General features: G+C 37.7%; 1 protein-coding gene across 33 annotated transcripts in view; it reads right to left on the bottom strand.

Moving 5' to 3' along the window:
- LOC130922805 (neurexin-1a-like) overlaps positions 1-22386 on the bottom strand; it is a 492025-nt gene that overhangs the window by 151061 nt on the left and 318578 nt on the right. For all 33 annotated transcript variants that reach the window (XM_057847885.1, XM_057847886.1, XM_057847902.1 and 30 more), the window contains one exon: positions 10894-11075. In XM_057847885.1, coding sequence (XP_057703868.1) covers positions 10894-11075 — 182 coding nt within the window. The remainder of the gene's footprint in view (positions 1-10893; positions 11076-22386) is intronic.

The raw sequence follows: 22386 nt of genomic DNA, 5'->3' as shown, positions 1-22386 counted from the left end.
GTCAAACAAGGAAAAATTGACACTTACCATTGAAATGAAGATGCAAATTATAGAAAAATATGAGCGTGGGGTGCGAATCCGTGAACTAGCTCAACAATACATCTCCATGGTCCTCCTCCGACCACCGTTCGCCAGTTTTCATGAGCTAAGATGACAATTATTATTGTGGTAACATCTCCAAAGAAATTGCCAGCTTCGTCAGGTTTTTATCATTTATTTCAGAACTTATCCAACACAAAACGCCTCCTGACCGCCAAAGTTGATGGTGTTCTCAAGAAAACATTGAAAGCGAAAGTAAACCCTCAGTCGCCTCGCTCCCTCTGTGTTACGTCAGCCACGCGATGCGTTCAGGTACAGAAAAAAACATCCGCTACATTACAACCCCATACGTTACACTATTACAGGAATTATTATTAATATTATATTATTATTCAGATTTGTATTTATAAATTATTTGTTTCGCTATGTGTAATTGCCGTTTGTAATCGTACCAGTAGTATTTCTTAAGGATTTAGTGTAGGTTTTTGGGGTGTGGAAAAAAATTAATGGGCTTATAAAGTATTCTTATGGGAAAATCCTGCTCGACATACGACCATTTCGACTTACAAACAAAGTCCAGGAACGAATTAACTTCATATGCAGAGGTACCACTGTATTTAATTTCAGTCAACATTTGATCACTCGACAGTGCATGAAGGGGGGAAAAAGGAATCAAAACAATTCCAAAAGTGGTTCAAAATACTGAACCAGCATGGTAATGTGGTCCCAAAAAACTAATGGCTGACATTATCTCAATAAAGCATAAGGTGAAATGGTTACTAATGTTTTAAGATTAACAAGATTAGTTTCATGTGTTGTTGTGGTCTGAATTTGACAATTTTTGTGTCATCTTTTTGGCCTAATATGGTCATGTAATAGGTTACAGTATAGTAGAAGTTCATATAGATGACATTGTGCTGAGAAAAAAAAAAAAAAAACTATAAAAAAAAAATAAAAAATCATTCCAAGCAGTTAATCACAATGTTACTCATTACTTGAGTATTCCTTTCAACCAATACTTTTTCACTTGTACTTAAGTAAATTTTTGCATGACTACTTTTACTAATATTAGTAATATTATTTGGAAGTAACGCTACTCTTTCTTGAGTAAAGTTTTTGGCGACTTCACCTTCCTCTAGTAATACGTAATCTTATTTTCTGTCAATACAATATATATTTTTATATTAGTATATAGAACATGGACTAGGGATGTAATAATCACAAATTTCAAAGATGATACAGTACAATTTAAATAAGTATTGACCTTTTTTATTTAATAATTTAATCTGAGTGCTCTTAAAGACTGAACAGTTTTAATGTTCCACATGGGAGTTTGATATCCTCACATTGTGGTTGTTCATATTGTTTTATTTCTTAGAAGAAAGCAGCGGACAGAAAGTGGTTTTGCGGGGGACAGAAAGAAAGGAAGCACACAAGAGAAGTACAACTAAAACCAAAAATAACATTTGGGGCCATCCCCAAAAGGAGGTGGAGAAACTTGCATGATGAAAATCACCTGTTGTTGTTAGGTTGACGTCCTACTCTATGCTACCTGCTCTCTAATCCTGGCATCGACAATCTCATTTACATGAATGTGCCTAGTTGCATCTAGTTATGTATGAATACACTTTGATGTGTTGTAGTAATGCAGAAAAATGGAAATGCTGTGCGGGGGCTACCAAGGCGCTCCGGTACTGCCCCTACCGACCAGGTGGGAGTGAGCACCCCCCCAAAGGTCCAGCAAATGGGTTGCTGCCATCTCTCCAGGACCTTGGGTGGTCCAATCAACCAGCCCTCAGGAAAAGGGCGAGGAGATGCGCCACCACTCCCTTCACCCGTCCTCCCACCACCACACAACAATCTGGACCCCCAGTCTGATGCAGCCCACAGCGGGACCCGCATGGTCCACTAAGCCCGGGGCCCAAGGAGGATTCCTGGACGCCAAGAGGCCCACGTGGGGCGGAGCAGAACCAGAGCCCCTCCACACACCCCCACACACAACTGACTGTCCAGGCGAAGAGGAATCTCACACCATAAAGATCCCCCCAGCCCACAAGCACGCTTCCCGCCCCCTTGAACGGTCGCTTTACCACTACACCGGCGGCCAGGGGACCACTACCCTCTCCAAGCAGGGAACGACAAAGCTAACGGAAAGGCAGCTGAGAGAGTCACATCCCAGAGAGGCGGGAGGAGCTGGAATATGTATTGAATATGTATTTACCAATGGAACATTTCTTAAATTCAAGTAAACCATGAATGAATTACTGTATAACAATCCTAATTTGCTTGAAAGTTGAATAATGAATAACGATAGCCGTTTTTGTAGGTGTTATTCCGAGCAGAACATTACCTATTTAAACGGAACTCTTTTCTCCTTCCTTGCCTGACTCGCACACACCCACTCATTTCACCTGCAAAACTGCTCTGACCCAAAAAAAAAAAAAAAAAAAAAAAAAAAAATACTGGTTGAGTTATGTCATGTGGGAGGAGTTAAAAAGTTACTGAGGTGAAAGTTTACTCAAAAATCATTTAGATTTGTTGATTTGTTTATGCAATGCACACAATGCTTCCAGATGGCATTATACCTCATTTTGACTCCGTGCAAGAAGTGTCTGGTTTCGATGGAATAGCTAATGTGTAATGGTCATAGTAATACGTACTTTCCAATGTATTGTGGAACGCTAATAACATTCTGAAAATTAAAAAATGAAAAACGTCCCTCCATTTTCCGCCAATTATTATTATTCCAAATATTGTATGATGAGAGAAACATCCTTGTTGTTACAATTCATACCATAGTTTGTACTTGTCGAATAAATAATATTAAATAGAATAATGCAATGCAGCAATTGAAATGAAATACCAGGGCAATGTCGTTGTCCTGAACCACTGTTGCCATAGAAATATCCATGACAGTGGGCTAGCAACCCGTGAGGCGGCAACAGTGGCAATAAGGGATGCATTAAAATGATTTAAAAGTGGAATCCTGATTGAAAGTGGAATACAGGAAGAATAGCTGAGTGATGTGCCCTCAGCAAACAAATAGCACAGGGACAGTGTATACCATAAATCCAGCTGCTATCACATGCAGGTCTGCAGTGAGCACAGGAGGTAATTACTGGCTCTCAGGCATTAACAGGAGTAGAAGTTGAAATAAGACCTATTCCCTTTGCAGCTGTATTTAATAGGAGCATGGGGATAGCGTGACAAACTGTCTCCAGAGCCCCACAGCTTCTTTCCCAGGTAACAATCTCACCGCGGCATCAAAACTGACTCTGCTGTCATTATTTGGTGAGGTAAAAAATGTGCACGCTGTATTCAGAAACAAAAACTTTCCCACTCTAACATAAAACTTCTCATACATTTGTCATGGTTGTGCCTTACCCTCAAGCTATTTTTCCTGATTAATGGGATTGGGAGTGAGAGTTAAAATTACAGTAAAATTATGATCCACAAGACGAAGAAAATCCCCTTTTGCGTCGACAGCTAAAGAGAACCGAGGGGAGCAATGCTCCAGCAGAGAAGTCATTATTTCTCCACGATCCTCTCTCATCTACGGAATACATTAACTTCATAGTACATTGTCTTAGCCTGAGTGCCTTCATTGCTTGTTTTTTAAAGTCTTGTAGGCAATTAGAAGAAAAGGATAGAAGACAGTACTTGGAATCGTCCCCTAACCCCCACACAGAGATTTGAGAGCTGGTACAAAACAAGCTCAGTGGGCCCCTGGGGACCTTCCATGAGAATGAGGAGAGGCTCTGGTACTGCTCAACATTTCTGCTCATTGTCAACGAAATATGAACATACAGTGTATCACAAAAGTGAGTACACCCCTCGCATTTCTGCAGATATTTGACACAATGAAAAGTAGTCTATGTGCAGCTTATATAATAGAGTTAATTTATTTTCCCCTCAAAAAATCAAAATATAGCCATTAATATCTAAACCCCTGGCAACAAAAGTGAGGACACCGCTTTGAAAAAATGTACATTCCTAAATGTTCAAATTGAGTACTGCTTGTCATTTTCTCTCCAAAATGTCATGTGACTCGTTACAGGAGTGCTGTCAGCATTGGTGCAGAGATTGAAGAGGTGGGGGGTCAGCATGTTAGTGCTCAGACCATACACAGCACTCTACATCCAATTAGTGTGCATGGCTGTAACCCCAGGAGGAAGCCTCTTCTGAAGACGGTACACAAGAAAGCCCGCCCGTCTCATCAGACCATAGGACATGGTTCCAGTAATCCATGTGCTTTGTTGACATGTCTTCAGCAAACTGTTTGCGGGCTTTCTTTTGTACCATCTTCAGAAGAGGCTTCCTCCTGGGGTGACAGCCATGCACACCAATTTGATGTAGAGTGCGGCGTATGGTGCTCTCTGGAGAGACTTATGTGTGAAATTATTAACACATTATTATATCATTTCACATGTTATTTTGGTTTTTTGAAGTGAAACTGATGGTTTGGTAAACTTGTTAGCATGGTCTTTATGGTATAGTTATCTGAATAACTCCTAATAGCTATGTTACGTTAACATACCGGCCACGTTCGCATTTCGTTGTTCATGAATCATGAAACATTATCATACCGTACACTTATTCAGCATGTTGTTCTCTATTGTATTTTTATTTTAAATTACCTTAGAGATGACATATCTGTTCTGTGTTGTGTATCAAGTAAATTTTCCCCCAAAAATGCGATATATACTCATTATATGTTTTTTTGTTCCTCTTCATTGCGCATTTATGGGCTAGTGCGACTTATACTCAGGTGTGACTTATAGTCCGAAAAATACGGTATATGAAATGTTGCTTTACCCTTTAAAGGTCAGACGCTAAATGTAACTCCTAGCGTTGGCGTAGCACTCGTGTTTGCATTAGCATTAGCTACACAATGGTGAGCGTCCACTTAAAATACTGGCCAGTCTACAGCAGAGCCACTCTAGCGTTTCTGGTCAGTAAGTCTAGAGGATGTTAAATGCCTTGACCGTTTTTTTTAACATACAGTTCTAGGTAGGTTTTATTGAAAATACCTTTTCTGCTGAGTGTATTGTCATCACAAAGTTAGCGTTGTCATTGTAGATGCTGCATTATGGGTCATCTGTCTATGTTCATTTGAAATTGTTAGAAACCTTTAATTTTGGACTAAAACTGTTGAATTTTGCAGATGAAGACATTTTGAGTAAATGTCGACTAAACTAGACAAAATTTGTATAAGATTTCGCCGACTAAAACTAGAAGAAGACGAAAACATTGTGAAGTAGCTAAAATGTGACTAAGACTAATAATTATTTTTGTTCAGAAGACAGAATAAGACAAAAAATAAAAGGGCTGCCAAAAACAACACTTATTATGTTTCTAAAACAACTAAATGGAAGAATTTTTTCTTCAAGCCAAGGTTCAGAGCATCACACTATGCTTTTTTTTTTGTTTTTTGTTTTTTTGTTTTTTACATTGTTAACCCGTACAGACTGTTACCACCGAATTCCAAAGAATTTGAATATGCATTGACTAATAAATACATTTGAAAAAAAAACTTTTGTAATCCTTATATGCTTGAAACTTTAACTACAAATATGTATGGGTGTTTTTTTTTGTTTAGTTTTTTTTGGGAGGGGGGGGTTTCAAGCAAAACATCACCTTGCACTCTTTCCTTGAGCTTTGTGTGTCTCTACTTGCCTGTCTCTTACACACCTACGCACTTCACCTGCAAAGCTGCTCTGAATAAAGAATTTGACAGAATAAGTTGTGTCATGTGCGATGAGTTGGAATATAGATTGGTCTTTATATTAAATACAGCAGTATAATGACAAAAAACACTACTGCGACTCTCTCAAAAGTTGCAATGTCAAAAAATATGAAAAGAGGTCTATGTCTTTATCAAAAGGCATTTCGGCCACTTTTTACAAGGTTGTCAAGGATGCGGATGAGCCTCCCTGAGAATTTTAACACCGCACATGGCACAATTAAGTGCTTCAGCCAATTTAACAATACTACAGACTTGTGTGGTGGTATTCTTCAATCATCTAGATCTGTATCTAGGGAAATAATCTTAATTGCATTCACAAAACAAGTAATGATAAACACAGTGGTTACAGTCAGTATCCAATACACCCCGAATGCATAATGTTACTGCAAAGAGTTATCATTTAAACATCTAACTGTAAATTATTCATTCTATACAGGGCACTGGTGTGTGTCTCATAACTGTTCGAGCGTTTTAATGAAAATATTGTAGCACTTAAAAAAATAAATTGAAGAATTAAAATGGAAAGAAATTCTGAAACATGATTAGAAATGGAGTCCTTCTTCATTATGAGCTACAATGGGGGAAAAAAAAATCACTGTACATTTGATGGTTCAGTGATTTCTCTGTCACATTGTCTTCTGCAATGGGGAAGGAACAGTAAGGTGAGAGATCACAACTCTGTTGAATAGCTTTAAATCAGTCTCCACATTTCAGACAATGTTCTTTCCTTGGAAAAAAAGAAAAGAAAAATGAAGCACAAGCTGAGGTTGTCTTTCAAGGCCCGATGGTTTTGCTGTCATCATGAAATGGGAGTCTGTGATTAGGTATGTAAGGAAGGCTGGGGGTGTGGGAGAGTGTACATACTGAAACCTGGTCTAATCCTATCACATAGAGCTAAAGATACACTCCTCCTCCTAAGAGGAGTCGAGGTAACACAAGGAAATAAAGGGGAGTGAGGAGGTGGGGGTGCCCTTGGGAATTATTCTTGACAATGTTGTCTGGTTGGGATGCATTCTAATGAACGCCAGCCCCAGATACAATTTTCTTCATAGTCAATAAAATACGTATAGTAGTCACAGAGTTATATATATATTTTTTTTAATTTAATGTCCAACTAAATATTGTACACACACAAACCTGGGATTCAGTCACTTAATAGGCATTTTTTGTAATTAAAAAAATGTATTTTCTCATTTTCTCTGGCAAAGAGTGACTTTCTCAAAGCCTGCCAAAGAACAGCGCATTAATGAATAAATAATTATGAGGAGGCAACTGGAGTGACTGCTGATGCGAAAGGAGAAGGGATTCTCACAACCCACTGCCCCCGCCTGTAGAACATAACTTATCCACGATATCTGCCTGTCAATTGAATGTTGTGTTACAACAAGGTAACACATGCATTTGATGTAAGCTGCAGGGGTGTTCCTGTCTTAATTTTAACACACCAAGACCCTCCTTTGGTCTCTGCATGCTTTCATTACTTTTATACTGTATATATTCGAATTATGAATACATATTACTTACACAACCTTCACCACTCATGGATTTACTTTGGGAATTGTCCACTCATCAATTTGAGGTCTTTTTTATGATCTTAACATACTAGTTATCTGTTTTCTCAATTTTGAAAGTAGTAATTGTAGATGTTATGAACCAGTTAACAATGAGAATTATGGAATAAATATGAGGACATTTTAATTTATAATAATATAAGGTCTACTTCCCCAAATAAATAAATTAAAACCAACTGATTGTCTGCAAGATCATTTTATTATCTTAAAGGACACATCAGATTTATTGCTATGGCTGTACACCAATTCATGTGGTAGGTAGAGTGTCTGGAAGGCATTTGGAGATTAACAGTGTGAGCATTAAAGGTCCCCTCCTTTTAAACTGGATAGTTACACTCAGATGATGAGTGTGCTTAAAAAATAGTTTAGTCTAGGTGACAATAAAATGGCAAAAAATGCAATTCCACATGACAAACAGGTGTTCAGTTTCCTTAGAACAGGCCGGCTTACTCTATCACATTCCACAATGACGTTGTGTTCCTGTATACCATATTTTTTGGACTATAAAACAAGTTACACTGCATTTTACAATCCAGTGCACCTTATGTATGAATTATAGTTGTGCTTAATGACCTCAAACCTATTTTGTTGAAACACAACTGCATAGTATTATTGTGCTCCAGAAAAGTGCTCAAGACAGATTCATCATTCATCAAATCCATAAACGAAACAATAAACAATAAAACAAACAAACAAACAAACAAACAAACAAACAAACAAACAAACAAATACATAAATAAATAAATAAATACATAAATAAATAAATAAATAAATAAATAAATAACTCAATCAAACAAATAGTTAATTGGGATAGGCTCCAGGGCTCCTGCAACCCTTGAGAGGATAAGCGGCTTGTAGAGGTAATGAATTATAATGTTAAAGGATTAAACTCTCACATTCATGATCAAAGCAGTCTCATTGCTTTTTTAGAATCATTATTATTATCATTATTATTATTTTAATAATCAAAGATGCCTGTTGTCACTAATATTTATCTTAATAATATTTGTATTTTAATTTTATTGTTATTATTATTGTATTTATTATCATTAAAGTGTATTACCGTAATTTGCCGAATATAACGCACACTTTTTTTCCCCAAAATCAACTTGTAAAATCATGGTGCACATTATAAACGGGTACATGGATGGAGACAGAAATATATATATAAACCGATTTTTTTTTATTGACACGGCCACGTTGTGTTGAACAAACATATGCAGCGACCCGTTGCCGACCATTATGGACTATTACAGACCATTTTGTTTCGGTAATACTTCACTCTAATCGGCCGAATGATTTCGCCTGTGTTAGATTCTGCTTTTTTCACTCTTCATAAAGCACAGAATTTAGTTTCTTGAACTCATTTGAGTCAACGTTTATTGCAGCTCCGCAACTCGGACCATAACAAACGTAAGCACACAGACTTCCTGTGTCCGTCAACTATATCTGTCCCTCGGGAAACTCAAACCCAAATAACAATAGTTTCTATTGTTACTGTCGTGTCGACAGCGATGAGCTCTCATGGATTTCCGACTTACATTCTCACTTGCATTTTACCGTATCAATCCATGGAGGAAACATTTATTCATCATGACGGAAAGAGCAAGTTATACAGCATCCTTTAAAAGAAAAGTCACATCTATTTTGTTTTCTCCTAGATTCTGGCAAGTTGGAGAAGTCAAGTCATATTATTACCGTAAATATTGTCAGTTTATGGTAATGTTTTGAACTACCAATGTGCTATGCTTGTGCTGTGTGTCACCAGTCAGTAAAATGACATTTCTGTATCTGTACATGAGCAGCACTGTTTTCTTGTATTCTTCTATTTATTGGTACTAAAATTAGGGTGCACGTTATAAACGGGTACAATAATTTCCCCTTGATTATACAAGTAAATTTGGGGTGCACATTATACACGGGTGCGCCTTATATTCGGGAAATTACGGTACGTTTAATATACCATATATTTTTAAATATTAATCATTTTTATTTTATTATATATTTTAATGAACCTTCTCAACTTGATTTTGCATCGTCTTGAAAGTAAAAACAGAAGTAAAAGATTCTTAAATCAGATTCCCTCCCCTTTTTTTTTTTTTTTTCTTGGTATCAAGCGGTTAAGAATAAATGAAACAAAATACAGTACATTGACACACTGATACACATTACAATAAGTTGCCCCTTATCTATGAAAATAAACTTGTTCATTTATGGTGCACTTTATAATTGCCTTGTAGTGTGAAAGATATGGTAGTCGCCAATAGTCGTATCTGAGCACCCAAGCTAAAGGTGCGCTCAACAATGTATTCCAAGTACTTGCTTCTGTACTCCAACAACATTATTGTTGGACAATGGAACCGTTGCGCCAGTAGGTAGAGACTCTGAATGCACCCAAGTCGGAAATGACATCATCACATTCTTTGCCAATAAGCAAAATTAAAGAAAGAAACAAGAAAGAAAGAAAGCATGATGCTAGTTAGAATATAAATGTGTAATATGTTTGTGCGTAGGCACTTGAGTGTGGAGAGAACCTCATTGCTGAATTAGTGACATAGTAAAAGTGCGCTCACAAGAGGTCATTTGGTGACCATCGGAACTATGTCAAAGTCAGATAAAAAGGAACCCCCCTTTCCTTTAGTGTCATCAAAATCAATAGCGATACCACTGGAGGTCCCGGGGTTTTTTTTGGGGCTATAAAGAAAGACCAGAAAGGCGTCAAATGACCCGGATAGCAAGCTGACTACTTGGCTTTGTCAAACAATAGACCACTCAAACAAGCAATCAAGCAGTCAACCCCCCTACACACTCCTGTGGAGTCGCTGCCTAGGTGTGAAATGGGGGTTTCACTCCGGACAGCTGCAATTAGCATCTTGAATATTTGCAAATCCGGGGCTCCCTTGGCTTTGTCAAACACAGAGGAACACGGAGATGGCCAGTCGCCGTGTTCTACAATATGATTGACATGGCAGCACTGAATGCATATGTGTTGTATCAGGCATGCACCGGAAGGCAAGAGAGACAGGTGGACTTCTTGGTGGGTCTTGCAAAGGAATTGGCTTACTCTCATGTGGGCGCATAGAAGACGCAGAAGGATAAATTGCTTTAGCAACAACCTCCGACACCTAGCCCCTGGAAAAGGGCGAAGTGTCGTATATCACCACATAAAAAATGTTTTGTTTTGTTTTTTAGAACACCATCCCTTGTCCTGTAGGGAAACTGTAGTTTTGGAATATGTAAAAAGGTTGTCCGCCCGATTGCTTGTCTGAGCGCTCCACTGTCCGACAACACTCAAGATGCAAATTTGGGTTAATCCAACCTTGTGGTTTTGCGAGTGTGAATTGGAATGACTAATGAGGACCTCAATGCTCACAAAATATATGCTGATTAGGGTCAGATGACCCTTCTCTAGATACAACTGATCCACCATTGGTATTTCTAGTGTTAGGAACGGAAGTAGGAAGCTAGCAGAGGCCATTTCTTCTGACACCAAATAAATCACAGCTAAGTGTTGAGTGAAAATGTTTTTCCACTTACGATGTGCAGTTTCAAGAAGTCTCCAAGACCAGAGGAACTGTCCACTCTGACAAGGACAGCATCCTTCAGGTGAGTGCTGAAGCCAATGGCTAGCCGGTCTGCCCTTGTGCTGGGCCGGTCGTTTGGCGGCCATGTGTATGTGATTATACCACCATCTCGTCCAAATATGTACGTTGTTCCAGCTGGAGAAAAAAGAGACAAAGACAAATGCATTATGTTAATGGCCTGTGCTCTTACTAAGTTTTATAATATTTCAAATGCATTAAAAAGAGCCTTCATTTACTTGTAAAAACGGGACAGCTGACACATTTCTCATAATACTGAGCACTTACTCATCTTTAGATTATACACAGTGCCTCAAGAGGGGAAACAGGCAGCTGATTGCGAGCGAGTGTGCAGTCATGTTGCTCAAGTAACTGGCATGCACAGTCATGCCTCTTGTGCTTCATTAGCAGCCTGAAAGGCTACGGTATTATTGACTGACTGCTCCAATTATGGCTTTTGGTGACCTCCACGCCAGCTATTTCCTGTCTGCATGAATTACATTGTTGTCTTTTGGAGATCATGAACATGACCTAGTAAATAGTGAAGTCGTTGTAATTACCTCACTGTTTAGTGAGACAGACCCTTGCGGCATGGTGCCACTAATAGATGGGAGTGATTCCCCTAGGCAAAATGATCAATGCAAAATAAGTCTGTATTGACTTATACCAACCAAAGACACATTTTGAAAACTTCCAGAATAAATGTCTGGATTTTATTAGCAAATTTAAATTACAATATTTGAACATGCAATTATATTATTGATACAGAATGAATACACATTTGTTTATCATCTCTTAATTATGCGGGGATGCAAAAAATAAACATAAATCAATCAATCAATCAACCTCCCGGTTGCCAGCAGATGGATTAAACATTATTTCTGTTTCCAGTGGCTGTTTGAAGGATGAAAAGCAATAAGGTAATGAATCCAGTTGTGGCTAAATAATAGCATATGATGGTTAGAAACGGTGTGGCTTAGTGTGGCGCAAAAGCGTTCACAGCGACTTCCGTCTTTATAATGAATGGGGAAAGGGGGAAGTGACGTATGCCATAAAGCAGGTAGCACATTTGTAGTTTTTTGTGTGGCAGGGTTCCTGCCACTCTCCTCAAAGTTAATTAGTGCCAGTTAAAGCGATACAGACCCCCTCAATATATAAAAGAGGTGTCATTCAACTTCTTGTCAGTTGATATATTATCACAAATGTTATGAAAATATTTTGTAAAAGTTGAAAAGCTACTGCAAAGCTAGTGTTCCTTTAAGACCACTTGTCATTGTCGTCTGAATAAATATATACATTAAGTATAAATGAAAAAAAAACTTTTTTTTTTTTTTTTGTTTTTTTTTTTTTTTCATTTATACTTAATGTATATATTTATTCATTTATTCAAAAAAAAAAAAAAAAAAAAAAAAAAAAAAAAACTTGGCGGCACGGTGGCTGAGTGGTTAGCACGTCTGCCTCACAGTTCTGAGATCAAGGGTTCAATCCCGGGCTTCGGCCTTCCTGTGTGGAGTTTGCATGTTCTCCCCGTGCCTGCGTGGGTTTCCTCCGGGAACTCCGGTTTCCTCCCACATCCCAAAAACATGCATGGTAGGCTGATTGAACACTCTAAATTGTCCATAGGTGTGAGTGTGTGCGTGAATGGTTGTGTGTCTCCTTGTGCCCTGCGATTGGCTGGCAACCAATTCAGGGTGTCCCCTGCCTACTGCCCGAAGTTAGCTGGGATAGGCTCCAGCACCTCCGCGACCCTCGTGAGGAATAAGCGGCATGGAAAATGAATGAATGAATGAATGAAAAAAAAACTTAGGGTAAAACAAAACTGAATAAAAATTGAGGCTTCCTTCAAGCAGTAATGTGAAGTAATTTCTTCACATGCCAAATAGGGTCCAACAAATAAAAGCATGAAAAAATAATTTATATGTTGTATATTTCACAAAATAATTGCGTTTCCGAAGTTCGAGCCTGAAAGGGGATGAACCCGGAAGTGATACGTCACACCAGGAACGCGATGGCACCTCCATACATACGGCCGCCATACAAACCCCTTCAAACAATGATTCAAACAGCGATATAAGCGATAGATCAAGCGCAAGGGAGGAGATCCAAGTTTTTGAAGAGTTGGAGGAAGAAAAGAAGATTGGAATTTTATGTTATTAGCCAGACGCTAATCAGGATGCAAACAATGTGCCTAGACTTCCTGACATGGAATGGATACAAGACCCATCGAGATTACAACATTGGTAAGATATAGGCTGTTATTATTTTCATGATTTGAAGATGCAGGCATTTGCACATAATTTTATGTTTTTGTCTATCTGATGACATTGTTAAAAAAATAATAATCAGACTTCATGTTCATTTTGGCAGATCCGGCAGCTCTCGTGCATATAAAATAATAATATAAAAACGTTGGGGGGAAAGAAGGAGATGAGTCGTTGTTATATCTTGACCGAGTGACCCACACGACTCCTTTATTGGCTTTTACAACTTTACTCAACGTCTTGCCAAGTGACTCTGAACAACAACGTTTCTGTCTTTTAGTGAAGGAGTAAGGCACAAACAATAACACATCTAAATGACATGCGTACACTCTACTGGTGAACTCCCGTATTACAACTTAATAATATCCACCATATCACAGTCGCCGATGGCTTTCTCCACTTTATTGTGGCAACAATAAGAAAACAAAGTGCCGTCTAATGGCGTGAGGAAATGTATTTTTTTCACACAAGCGAACAGATTACAAAGCACCACTTCAGTGTTGTCCCGAGACTACATTTCCCATGATTCACTGCGTGGCCTGCGCGCTCGCTGATTCGCATTAAAAGAAACACTTGTCACCTGTCAGCGGCTCTCGCGAAGCGGCGAAACACAAACTAGAAGGCTATCTGCAACGTGACCGTGAATTACCGCGACGCCGACCCGCTTATGTGCACATCCACACCCCTTTCCCGATTGACAGTGGATTAACCCTTTCGGACAAGATCGTAGATGACGCACAATTTAAACGAACGCAACAACAACTATGATCGGGGATAGCTTCGGCTAACATCGCTAGCTTATACTGTTCATTCAGCAACAGTTGGCAGCTCTGCTTTGACAAAGTCATCAGTCATCTATCCAAAAATCACACTTACATTTTGGCAAATCCTTGATCATAAGCAGACCGGTTAAGGAAGCAAGCATCTTCGAAGTGTTTGCAGCAGAGAACACTACTCGATGATGGCATGAAATTCATTCGCTTCGTGCAAACGAAAGATGTCCATTTACTTGCCCTGCTATCCTTTGGCCACTCATACAACTTTTCGTTTGAGTGAGAACAAAACATTGCCACACGCCGCCGTGGCATCTTACTGAGAAGCAATGCAACAAACAATACTGTTCTAAGGCGGACTTCCCTCGCACTTCCCGGTGTGACTTAATTTCCGAAGATTTCCGAAGATTGCCGAAGAAAAGCATTTTCGTTGTCAAGGGCGTTGCTATGGGTTAAACAAAGAATCTGGAAGGGTTGCGTGAAAAAAAAAAAAATGAAAATATGCTTATAATTGTTAAGCCATTGATATTATTCAAAAAACATGTTTGGCCAACCTTAGTTCACATTTCCCCTTTACAGGAAAAACACTACTGCTTTTGTCCTCAAGCACAGCTAAACTCAACAAAAAATAACCTAACCTTTTTACCTCGATTGTGATTAATACATGATTATCTGAAGAAATGTCTGCATAGGCTTCAAATAAAAATATTTTTAAATAAATAATGTCAAAAATGTTAATAAATACATTTAAAATAAATGCAAGTCATCAGCTAATCAAATGTGCATTTGAGGGGAAAAAATGGACCGGCACATTCAGAGACCGTAAAGGAGTACCGTAATGTTTGGACTATAAGCCACTACTTTTTTACCTCATTTAGAGTCCTGCGGTTTATGGTCCAGTGTGGCTTATTTGTTGATTTATTTGGGCTAATAGGTAACACTTTATTTTTTGAGCTGCGTCATAAAACCGTCATAATTATGATATGACAATTTCATAGGCATTAATGAATGGTTATGACTGATGTCATTAAGTGTCATCCAGCAAATTATGTCACTAACTCCATTTATGTCCAGCTCAGATCTTATGCATTCATTTAAAAATGAGACAATTAGCCAGATGACACACATGACATCTGTCATAAGCATTCATCAATGCTCATGGCAGTGTCATGTCATAAGTATAATCGTCTTATGACAGTCTTACGGTGCCACTGTCAAAAAAATTGTGACCAAATACCATTATTAGCAATTAATGAAACAACCGGAATGGTATCTGAAGAAATAATTAGCACAGAACATGAATTTTCATTGTTATTTTCATCTGTAATAATGCATTCTAGGAGGCATGTTGGATGACAACAGTTTGGACAGCAGGTGGCAGCAGAGGTTGACTGTCTCCCCCAAGGGAGCAGTGATGGCCATATGAAGCTTTTTGAAGCAATGAAGCTTTGCAGCTAATTGGTTCAAAGCTTCATGGTGGTCAATTTGGTCTGATGACAGTGTTATGATGCCGCTGTCAAATAACGTATTCCTAGTTAATATATTTTAGTGTAAAAATCCCATAATACAGTGAGGACAACTGCGGGTTATAGTCTGGAGTGGCTTATCTATGAACAAATGCCATTTTCATGTCGAATTTGGTGTGTGGCGACATATATTCAGGTGTGCCATGTAGTCAGAGTATTCGGGTAAATCTAAGTCTGAGCATAATGAAAATAACTCACCTAATAATGGTAGGGACAATTCTATGGTTAAGCATATGGGAAAACAATCTAAATTACCTACAGTATACAAGTGAACTCATTATATAATGCAAATGAGGGGTTACTTATAAGTTGGTGGGGACAATTTGAGCATCCTGTAAAGTTTGTAGTGATATGTCCCTAACATCCTCATGCAAACCTACGCCCTTGGTTTTAATGCTTGTGAGCCTACCATATACAGAATTTTTGCTAGGTGTCTTAAGTTTGTTTGTTTGCTACGACATAAGCAAAATAAGTTTATATTCACATTCACTAGTCATGTTTAGATCCATTAAATGTTTACGTTCACATTCACTGGTCCTGTTTAGATCAATTAAAATTAAGTCACTAGTGAATTTTAAAATATATTTTACAAGGTTAAAAGTTTTTTTTTTTTTTTTTTTTACAGAGCAACTTTGGATGAGTCCTCATGTGTGTTTTTGTGTTATTCCATACCAGAATACTAAACTGCAAATGTAAGCACAATGCAAGACCACAGTAACATAATGTATACGAATAAGTGCGATAGTGGTATGTATATGGATGGGAAAAGAAAAAAAAACAAAAAAAAAAAAAAAAAAAACTATTATCTCCATTGCACTTTACAAAATGTTCTCTGTGGTTTCCTGGGAGAGTGAGGAGGAGAAAACTAGCACAAGTCAGGGAGTTTGTTAATATTCATAGAGGAATTAAGTTAACTGTCTCAGTTTAAACAATAGATTATACTCAATTCTGACTGTAATTCCAATATTTTCTTGTAAAGTAGTTCGCAAGGATATAAGGCCATCAATAAATGCCGCATTTATCCCTATATCATGTTTTCCTCCCTCTGGCTTCTTTCCATTCGACAATGATATAAGAAGGTCATTCCGCTGACACATTCATTCTCATTCCCTCATTTTTGTCAATGCACTGTCATGAGTTAGTTCCAAAAAATGGCAACATTGATCAAAAATACAGTGATGAACAAATGAAGTTGGGCCAGAAAATCTGTGGCATGATTTGTTTGTATTTAAATGCAATGATACAATTTATAAATGCAGTAAGACTATTAGCAGTAGTGTTCCCCTCATTGATTTTGCTTTATGATGTCTTGTATTAAAAGGAAAAAAAAAAAAAAAAAAACGTTTTTAAAAATCATTGAAAACAAAACAACAAAAACAAACAAACAAACAAAAAATATATACACAGCGTAATACAACTATCAAAAAGTATGGAATCACCAGTCTCGGACGAGCACTCACTCAGACATTTTATCATGTAGAACAACTCAAATAAAACACTTGAAAAATAATGAATTAGTTCAAAAGTGCAACTCTTTAGCATTCAGAAACTCTAAAATAAATTAATAAAAAACATTGTGGTGGTCAGTAAATGTTACTTTGATAGAGCAAGTGCAGGGATATATATATATATATATATATATATATATATAATCACTCCTTTCTGTGGAAAAAATATGGAATTATGAAAAAAACAAACCTTGTCAAGAGTCAAGAATTGCATTGGACAAAGTGTCAAGAGTCAAGAATATGCATTGGGCAAGGTGATGATGCTGGAACTTTTGTTTGGTGCCGTTCCAGTGAGATTTACAAAGATGACTGCCTGAAGAAAACATCAAAATTCCCTCAGTCCTTGATGATATGGGGTTGCATGTCAGGCAAAGGCACTGGGGAGATGGCTGTGATTAAATCTTCAATAAATGCAAAACTTTACATTGCAATTTTAGACAGCTTTCTTATTCCTTCAATTGAAAATATGTTTGTCATTTTCCAAGCTGACAATGCATCATTTCATACAGCTAAAACTGTTAAAGCAGTCCTTGGAGAAAGACTCATCCAGTCAATGGCATGGCCTGCAAGTCGCCCAGATCTCAACCCTATTGAAAACCTTTGGTGGAAATTGAAAAAAAAAAATGGTCCAGTCTGGCAACTGCAATCAAAGAGAGCTGGTACCAAATTGATGAAGAATACTCATAAAGTCTATGTCTAAGAGACTGCAAGCAGTCATAAAAGCCAGAGGTGGTGCTACTAAATACTAGAGATGTGTTTTGATTTTATTTCTTTGTTTGTTTCTCATGATGCCATATTTTTTTCCTCAGAATTGAGTGATTCCATATATATTTCCCTGAACTTGCTCTATGAAAATAACATGTAATGACCACCACAATGTTTTTATTTATTCATTTTAGTGTTTTGAAAGCTAAAGAGTTGCACTTTTAAACATGCATTATTTTCTCAACCTTTTTATCTGAGTTTGTTCTACCTGATAAAATGTCTGAGTGAGTGCTCTTCCGGGACTGGTGATTCCATACTTTTTGTTAGGGGTTGTATATTCGTAAGGCCGACATACTTGGTTTCCCTGAGGTCTAGAGGCTATATTACTGAATACCAGTCTTGTTCCACAACTGCGTGTCGGATATTGGCCTCTTAACAGAGAATGTTCATGCTGGCACTGTCTGAGCTTTTACCTCGGAGCTATCAAACACTTGCTCCATGTTGCAGATTATTATAATTAAGCTCTTCTAAATCATGTCAGGGTTTGCGCGAACATCACCCTCAAGCAGCCATGTCCCCTTGCTGTCTCTGTATGATCTGACACTCACTTAAACCACGGCATTATATAGTCATTTCAAGAAACACTACAAAATTGCTCATTTCAGATGAGTAGAAAAAAAGAAACACATATGTTTCAAAGTGTACAGAAGGGGAAATATAAAATCTCATGACCAGTCTCAGTAAAAGACTTCCAAAAGCTCTATTGATGATTACGATACACAGGCAACTACGTTAATGTGCACCTACACATTTATGCATGAGTTGCAAAGTGTCAACTGAAATCACATTTATAGTGTAACTGAAGTTGTAAGAACAATTATGCACTGGCTCCATATTTTTCATTTGTGCTTGTTCTCATGGGACGCCAAGTCCACTATGTATTTAATGCAATAATTGCATTTTGTGGTCTTCGCAAAAAGCACATATTTATTATTTGACAGGCATTTCACCCCATTTCCAAATGATTGCTAAGTAAAAAAGAAATCATAACAAATATATGAAATGACAAAAGCCGGCGTTATTGATATGAGATTAGTGTTTGGCATCCAATACATCACTGTTTAAAGAAATCAGATGGTTACAAAAATTGTGTAGTAAATAGGATTATAGCTGCATTGAATTTTGCTATTACAACCCAATAATTATTACAATGTTACTCTTATGTAGAATTACTTTATTTCTGTTGTTAGTATGGGAAAAGTAATATGGACTGATGGTTGAAAAATAGAGAAGAAGGGTAGGTTTTAATAAGCAAGTACTTCATCCTACTCCTTTTTGGCCATACTGAGTACATTTTGTCATCATCATTAATGCAGTGGTCCCTTTACAAACAAATTTAATTCATTCCAGGACCTGATGTGTAATTCGAATTGGTTGTATGTCGAGCGGAATTTTCCAAAAAGAATACATTATAATTCGATTAATTTGTTCCACAGCCCAAAAGCATACACTAAACCATTCATAAATACTGCATGTACAATTACAAATCGCAATTACACATAGCAAAACAAATAAATTATAAATACAAATTGCAATCATTATAATAATAAATGGGAATTAAAAAAGTGTTTGTATTGCCATCCTGTCGTGGTATTCACACAATTCACCTATGGAACCATAGTTACTCTTAATGACTATTGTTTTTGTTATCTTAAGTGTCTCATTGGTTTTTTGTGATTTTTTTAAATTTGCTTTTTGATTGTTTTTAAAAAAATTTTTAATTTTCCTTATCTGTTATATGTCCAAAATAAAGCATTCAATTCAAATAAAATCAATTCTGGAAAGAAGTTATGCTTTAATTTAGGCGTGACAATTATGTCAATTACAACGCTAGAGTGGGTAACTCGCGGCATCAAAAAAAAAAAAAAAAAAAAAGTTTTTATTTATTTTTTATTTTTTTTTTACTTTTAAATGTGCGTTAATTATGTTGTGTGAACGGCATAACCTCATATGCATATGCTGCTCACACAACATAATTAACGATGCACCCCTCTATGCACCCCTGCTTTAAATGATAAACACACATGCAGGAAATATGTGTAAAAGCCCTATGTTATGTTTCAAACTAAAATCTGCGCTTGATTCCAACAGTTGATCTTCCATGCAGTATAAAATTCATATGTTTTAGTATTGTGCATGACAACATTTCAGTGATATGTACGGTGTTTTTTTCAGTCGTGTTTAGGAGGGGGAAAAAAGACAAAAGAAAACTGCACTGTGTGTTTCAGTAGATTCTGTGAGTCGTTTGAGTAATACAAAAATAAACACATAGGTGTGTGTATTCAAATATTTCAGTATTGTGTACTAAAACGTTTTATTAGTATGTTTAGAGTGCTTCATGTTTCTGTAAGAAGCAATCTTTAATTGTCTCTGATGGCCCCTTGAGTCATCTGGCTAGTGGCTACAAATACATGCCTTGGTATGATTGGCTAAAATCACGCCCACACAGGATGTCTTTCTGCTGACCTCCAACACTGCTATAATGAGCGTCATATTACTGCTTCTTCCGAGAAAATGGGGAGGAATCCAATCATAATTACATAGATGTGATGAAAATATGAGAAGGAGACATGGCATTATAGATCTGCTTTCCATCAGCACCTCACACGTCTATTTCCCTGTTCACTACCGAGTCTTCCAGTAACGTCTAGTGTACTAAAACAGATTACCCGAATTTTTTCTTCCTTTTTTTAGGTTAATAAATAATGATTCACGGAAATCAAAATAGAATTTCAAATTATATTCTGCTACCCCAGTAGGCTATGTACATAATCGTGTGGCAGATAATGAAAGTCAAACCAATCAAACCTCAATATCTTTAACCCTTAAACCTGAGTTATGCTTCTGCGTTGCGAAGTGACTACGGCTTCAATGAGCATTCAATAGTTCTGTGGTGAGGGAACGCATTGCTCTGTAATTCACCGCCAAGCCACAAGAGGGATCTGGCATTATGTTTGTATGGTTTTGGGGCATGCTTGTTGACTTCCTCTTGTCTAGTTTAATGGAGAAAAAAATAACAAAGCAAGATGGAACGCTTGAATGTGAATCTTCAGCTCATCAACACTAAATAAATGTTGATCATACAAATGTTGAGATGCAAGCGACGCAGAAGACTGTTTTGAGGTGGTCTGGCCGACTTTTGATGCCACACAGAGAGTTCTAGCCTCGGGTGGAAACCAGCAAGCTGTGGCGGCTAGCTTCAAACTGGCGTCGAGCACTGCGTCCAGCATTTTGTCCGAGGTATGCAAAGCCCTCCAGCCTGATTTGTTTGCCGTGTCCTACAACCAGCCAATGGGAAACCATAGCAGATTTCTGGCGACTATGGAACTTCCCAAACTGCGTTGGAAGCCTTGATGTTAACGTTATCATAAAAGCACCGAGGCACTCTCCGTCAGTGTTGATGTATCGCGTGTGAATTGTCGGTTGTGGAAAATTAAACATTAAAACAACTCTTTTGACGCCAAAACTGGGCTTTATTCTTCATATACTTGAAGTGTGACACGTAAATAAGTCGCAGACTGACAGCAAACATATGTACACAATAAATGATGAAGTGTGACCATTCGATTCCGAACACACACACACACTTGTCTCGGTGGTCCTTCCATTTTTTTTATTCAATTGCTGGCTGACCTCCAGCCCCGTATTTTCAGTAATCTCCTCCCACGAATTGCTTGCCATTTGGCAATCTTCATAATGTCTTGACGAGACATTGTAGAAGTTGTAAAAGTCGTTATTACTCTCTCGTCGGCTTGGTCCATTTTTGCGTGTATCAAAATCATGTTTGACAATGGTGGTGATTTTGCGCTGAACCGGAAACAAAAGTCTGAGCGGACCAATCACAGTCCATTTCCGCCACGTCATACGTACAGTATGTGCCGAGGTGACACTAGGTTAGAAAATTCAATAGGAGCACGTCAGGCTTCGGCGCAGGGTCATAAATCGGGTCTTCCTTGACGGCGCAGGTCTGACGCAGAAGCATAACTCGGCCTTTAGGAGGGTCAAAAATGACCCAGTGAGGTTGTCTTCTTGAAATATCTTCGTAATGAAAAATTGCTATCAATTCATAAAACATGTTTATGATATAATGACATTCAAACTTTTAACAAACTTTTTAAACGTTTGAAGAAATTGTAATTTTTGTATTACTACCCCAAGCTTCCATAAGTGGGTCAAAAATGACCAATACATTTTATATGGAATCCAATGGGAACATTTGATTCCTATCAACTTTGGCTCTAGGGAATCAATAACTGTAGACCACACAGACAAGGTATACAAGAACTGTCACCCCTAAGGAAGATTATTTTCCACAGCAAGAGCTGATACGTGTACTGTAAGTATTAACTTTAAACAGTGGTACCACTACATACGAAATTAATTCGTTCCAGGATCTTGTTTGTAAGTCGAAATGGTTGTATGTCGAGCAGGATTTTCCCATAAGCCATTCATTCGTTCCACAGCCTGAAAACCTACACTAAATCCTTAATAAATGCTGCTGGTACTATTGCAAATAGTATCACAGAGCAAAACAAAGAAATTCTGAATAAAAATCAGAATAATAATATAAAAATAGTAATAATACTAATACCTGTAATAATGTACCGCATCGGGTT

Source organism: Corythoichthys intestinalis, chromosome 10, assembly GCF_030265065.1.
Source record: "Corythoichthys intestinalis isolate RoL2023-P3 chromosome 10, ASM3026506v1, whole genome shotgun sequence".
NCBI lineage: Eukaryota > Metazoa > Chordata > Actinopteri > Syngnathiformes > Syngnathidae > Corythoichthys > Corythoichthys intestinalis.
Note: the sequence above shows the minus strand (reverse complement) of the source record. Positions and strands in the feature narration are given on the sequence as shown.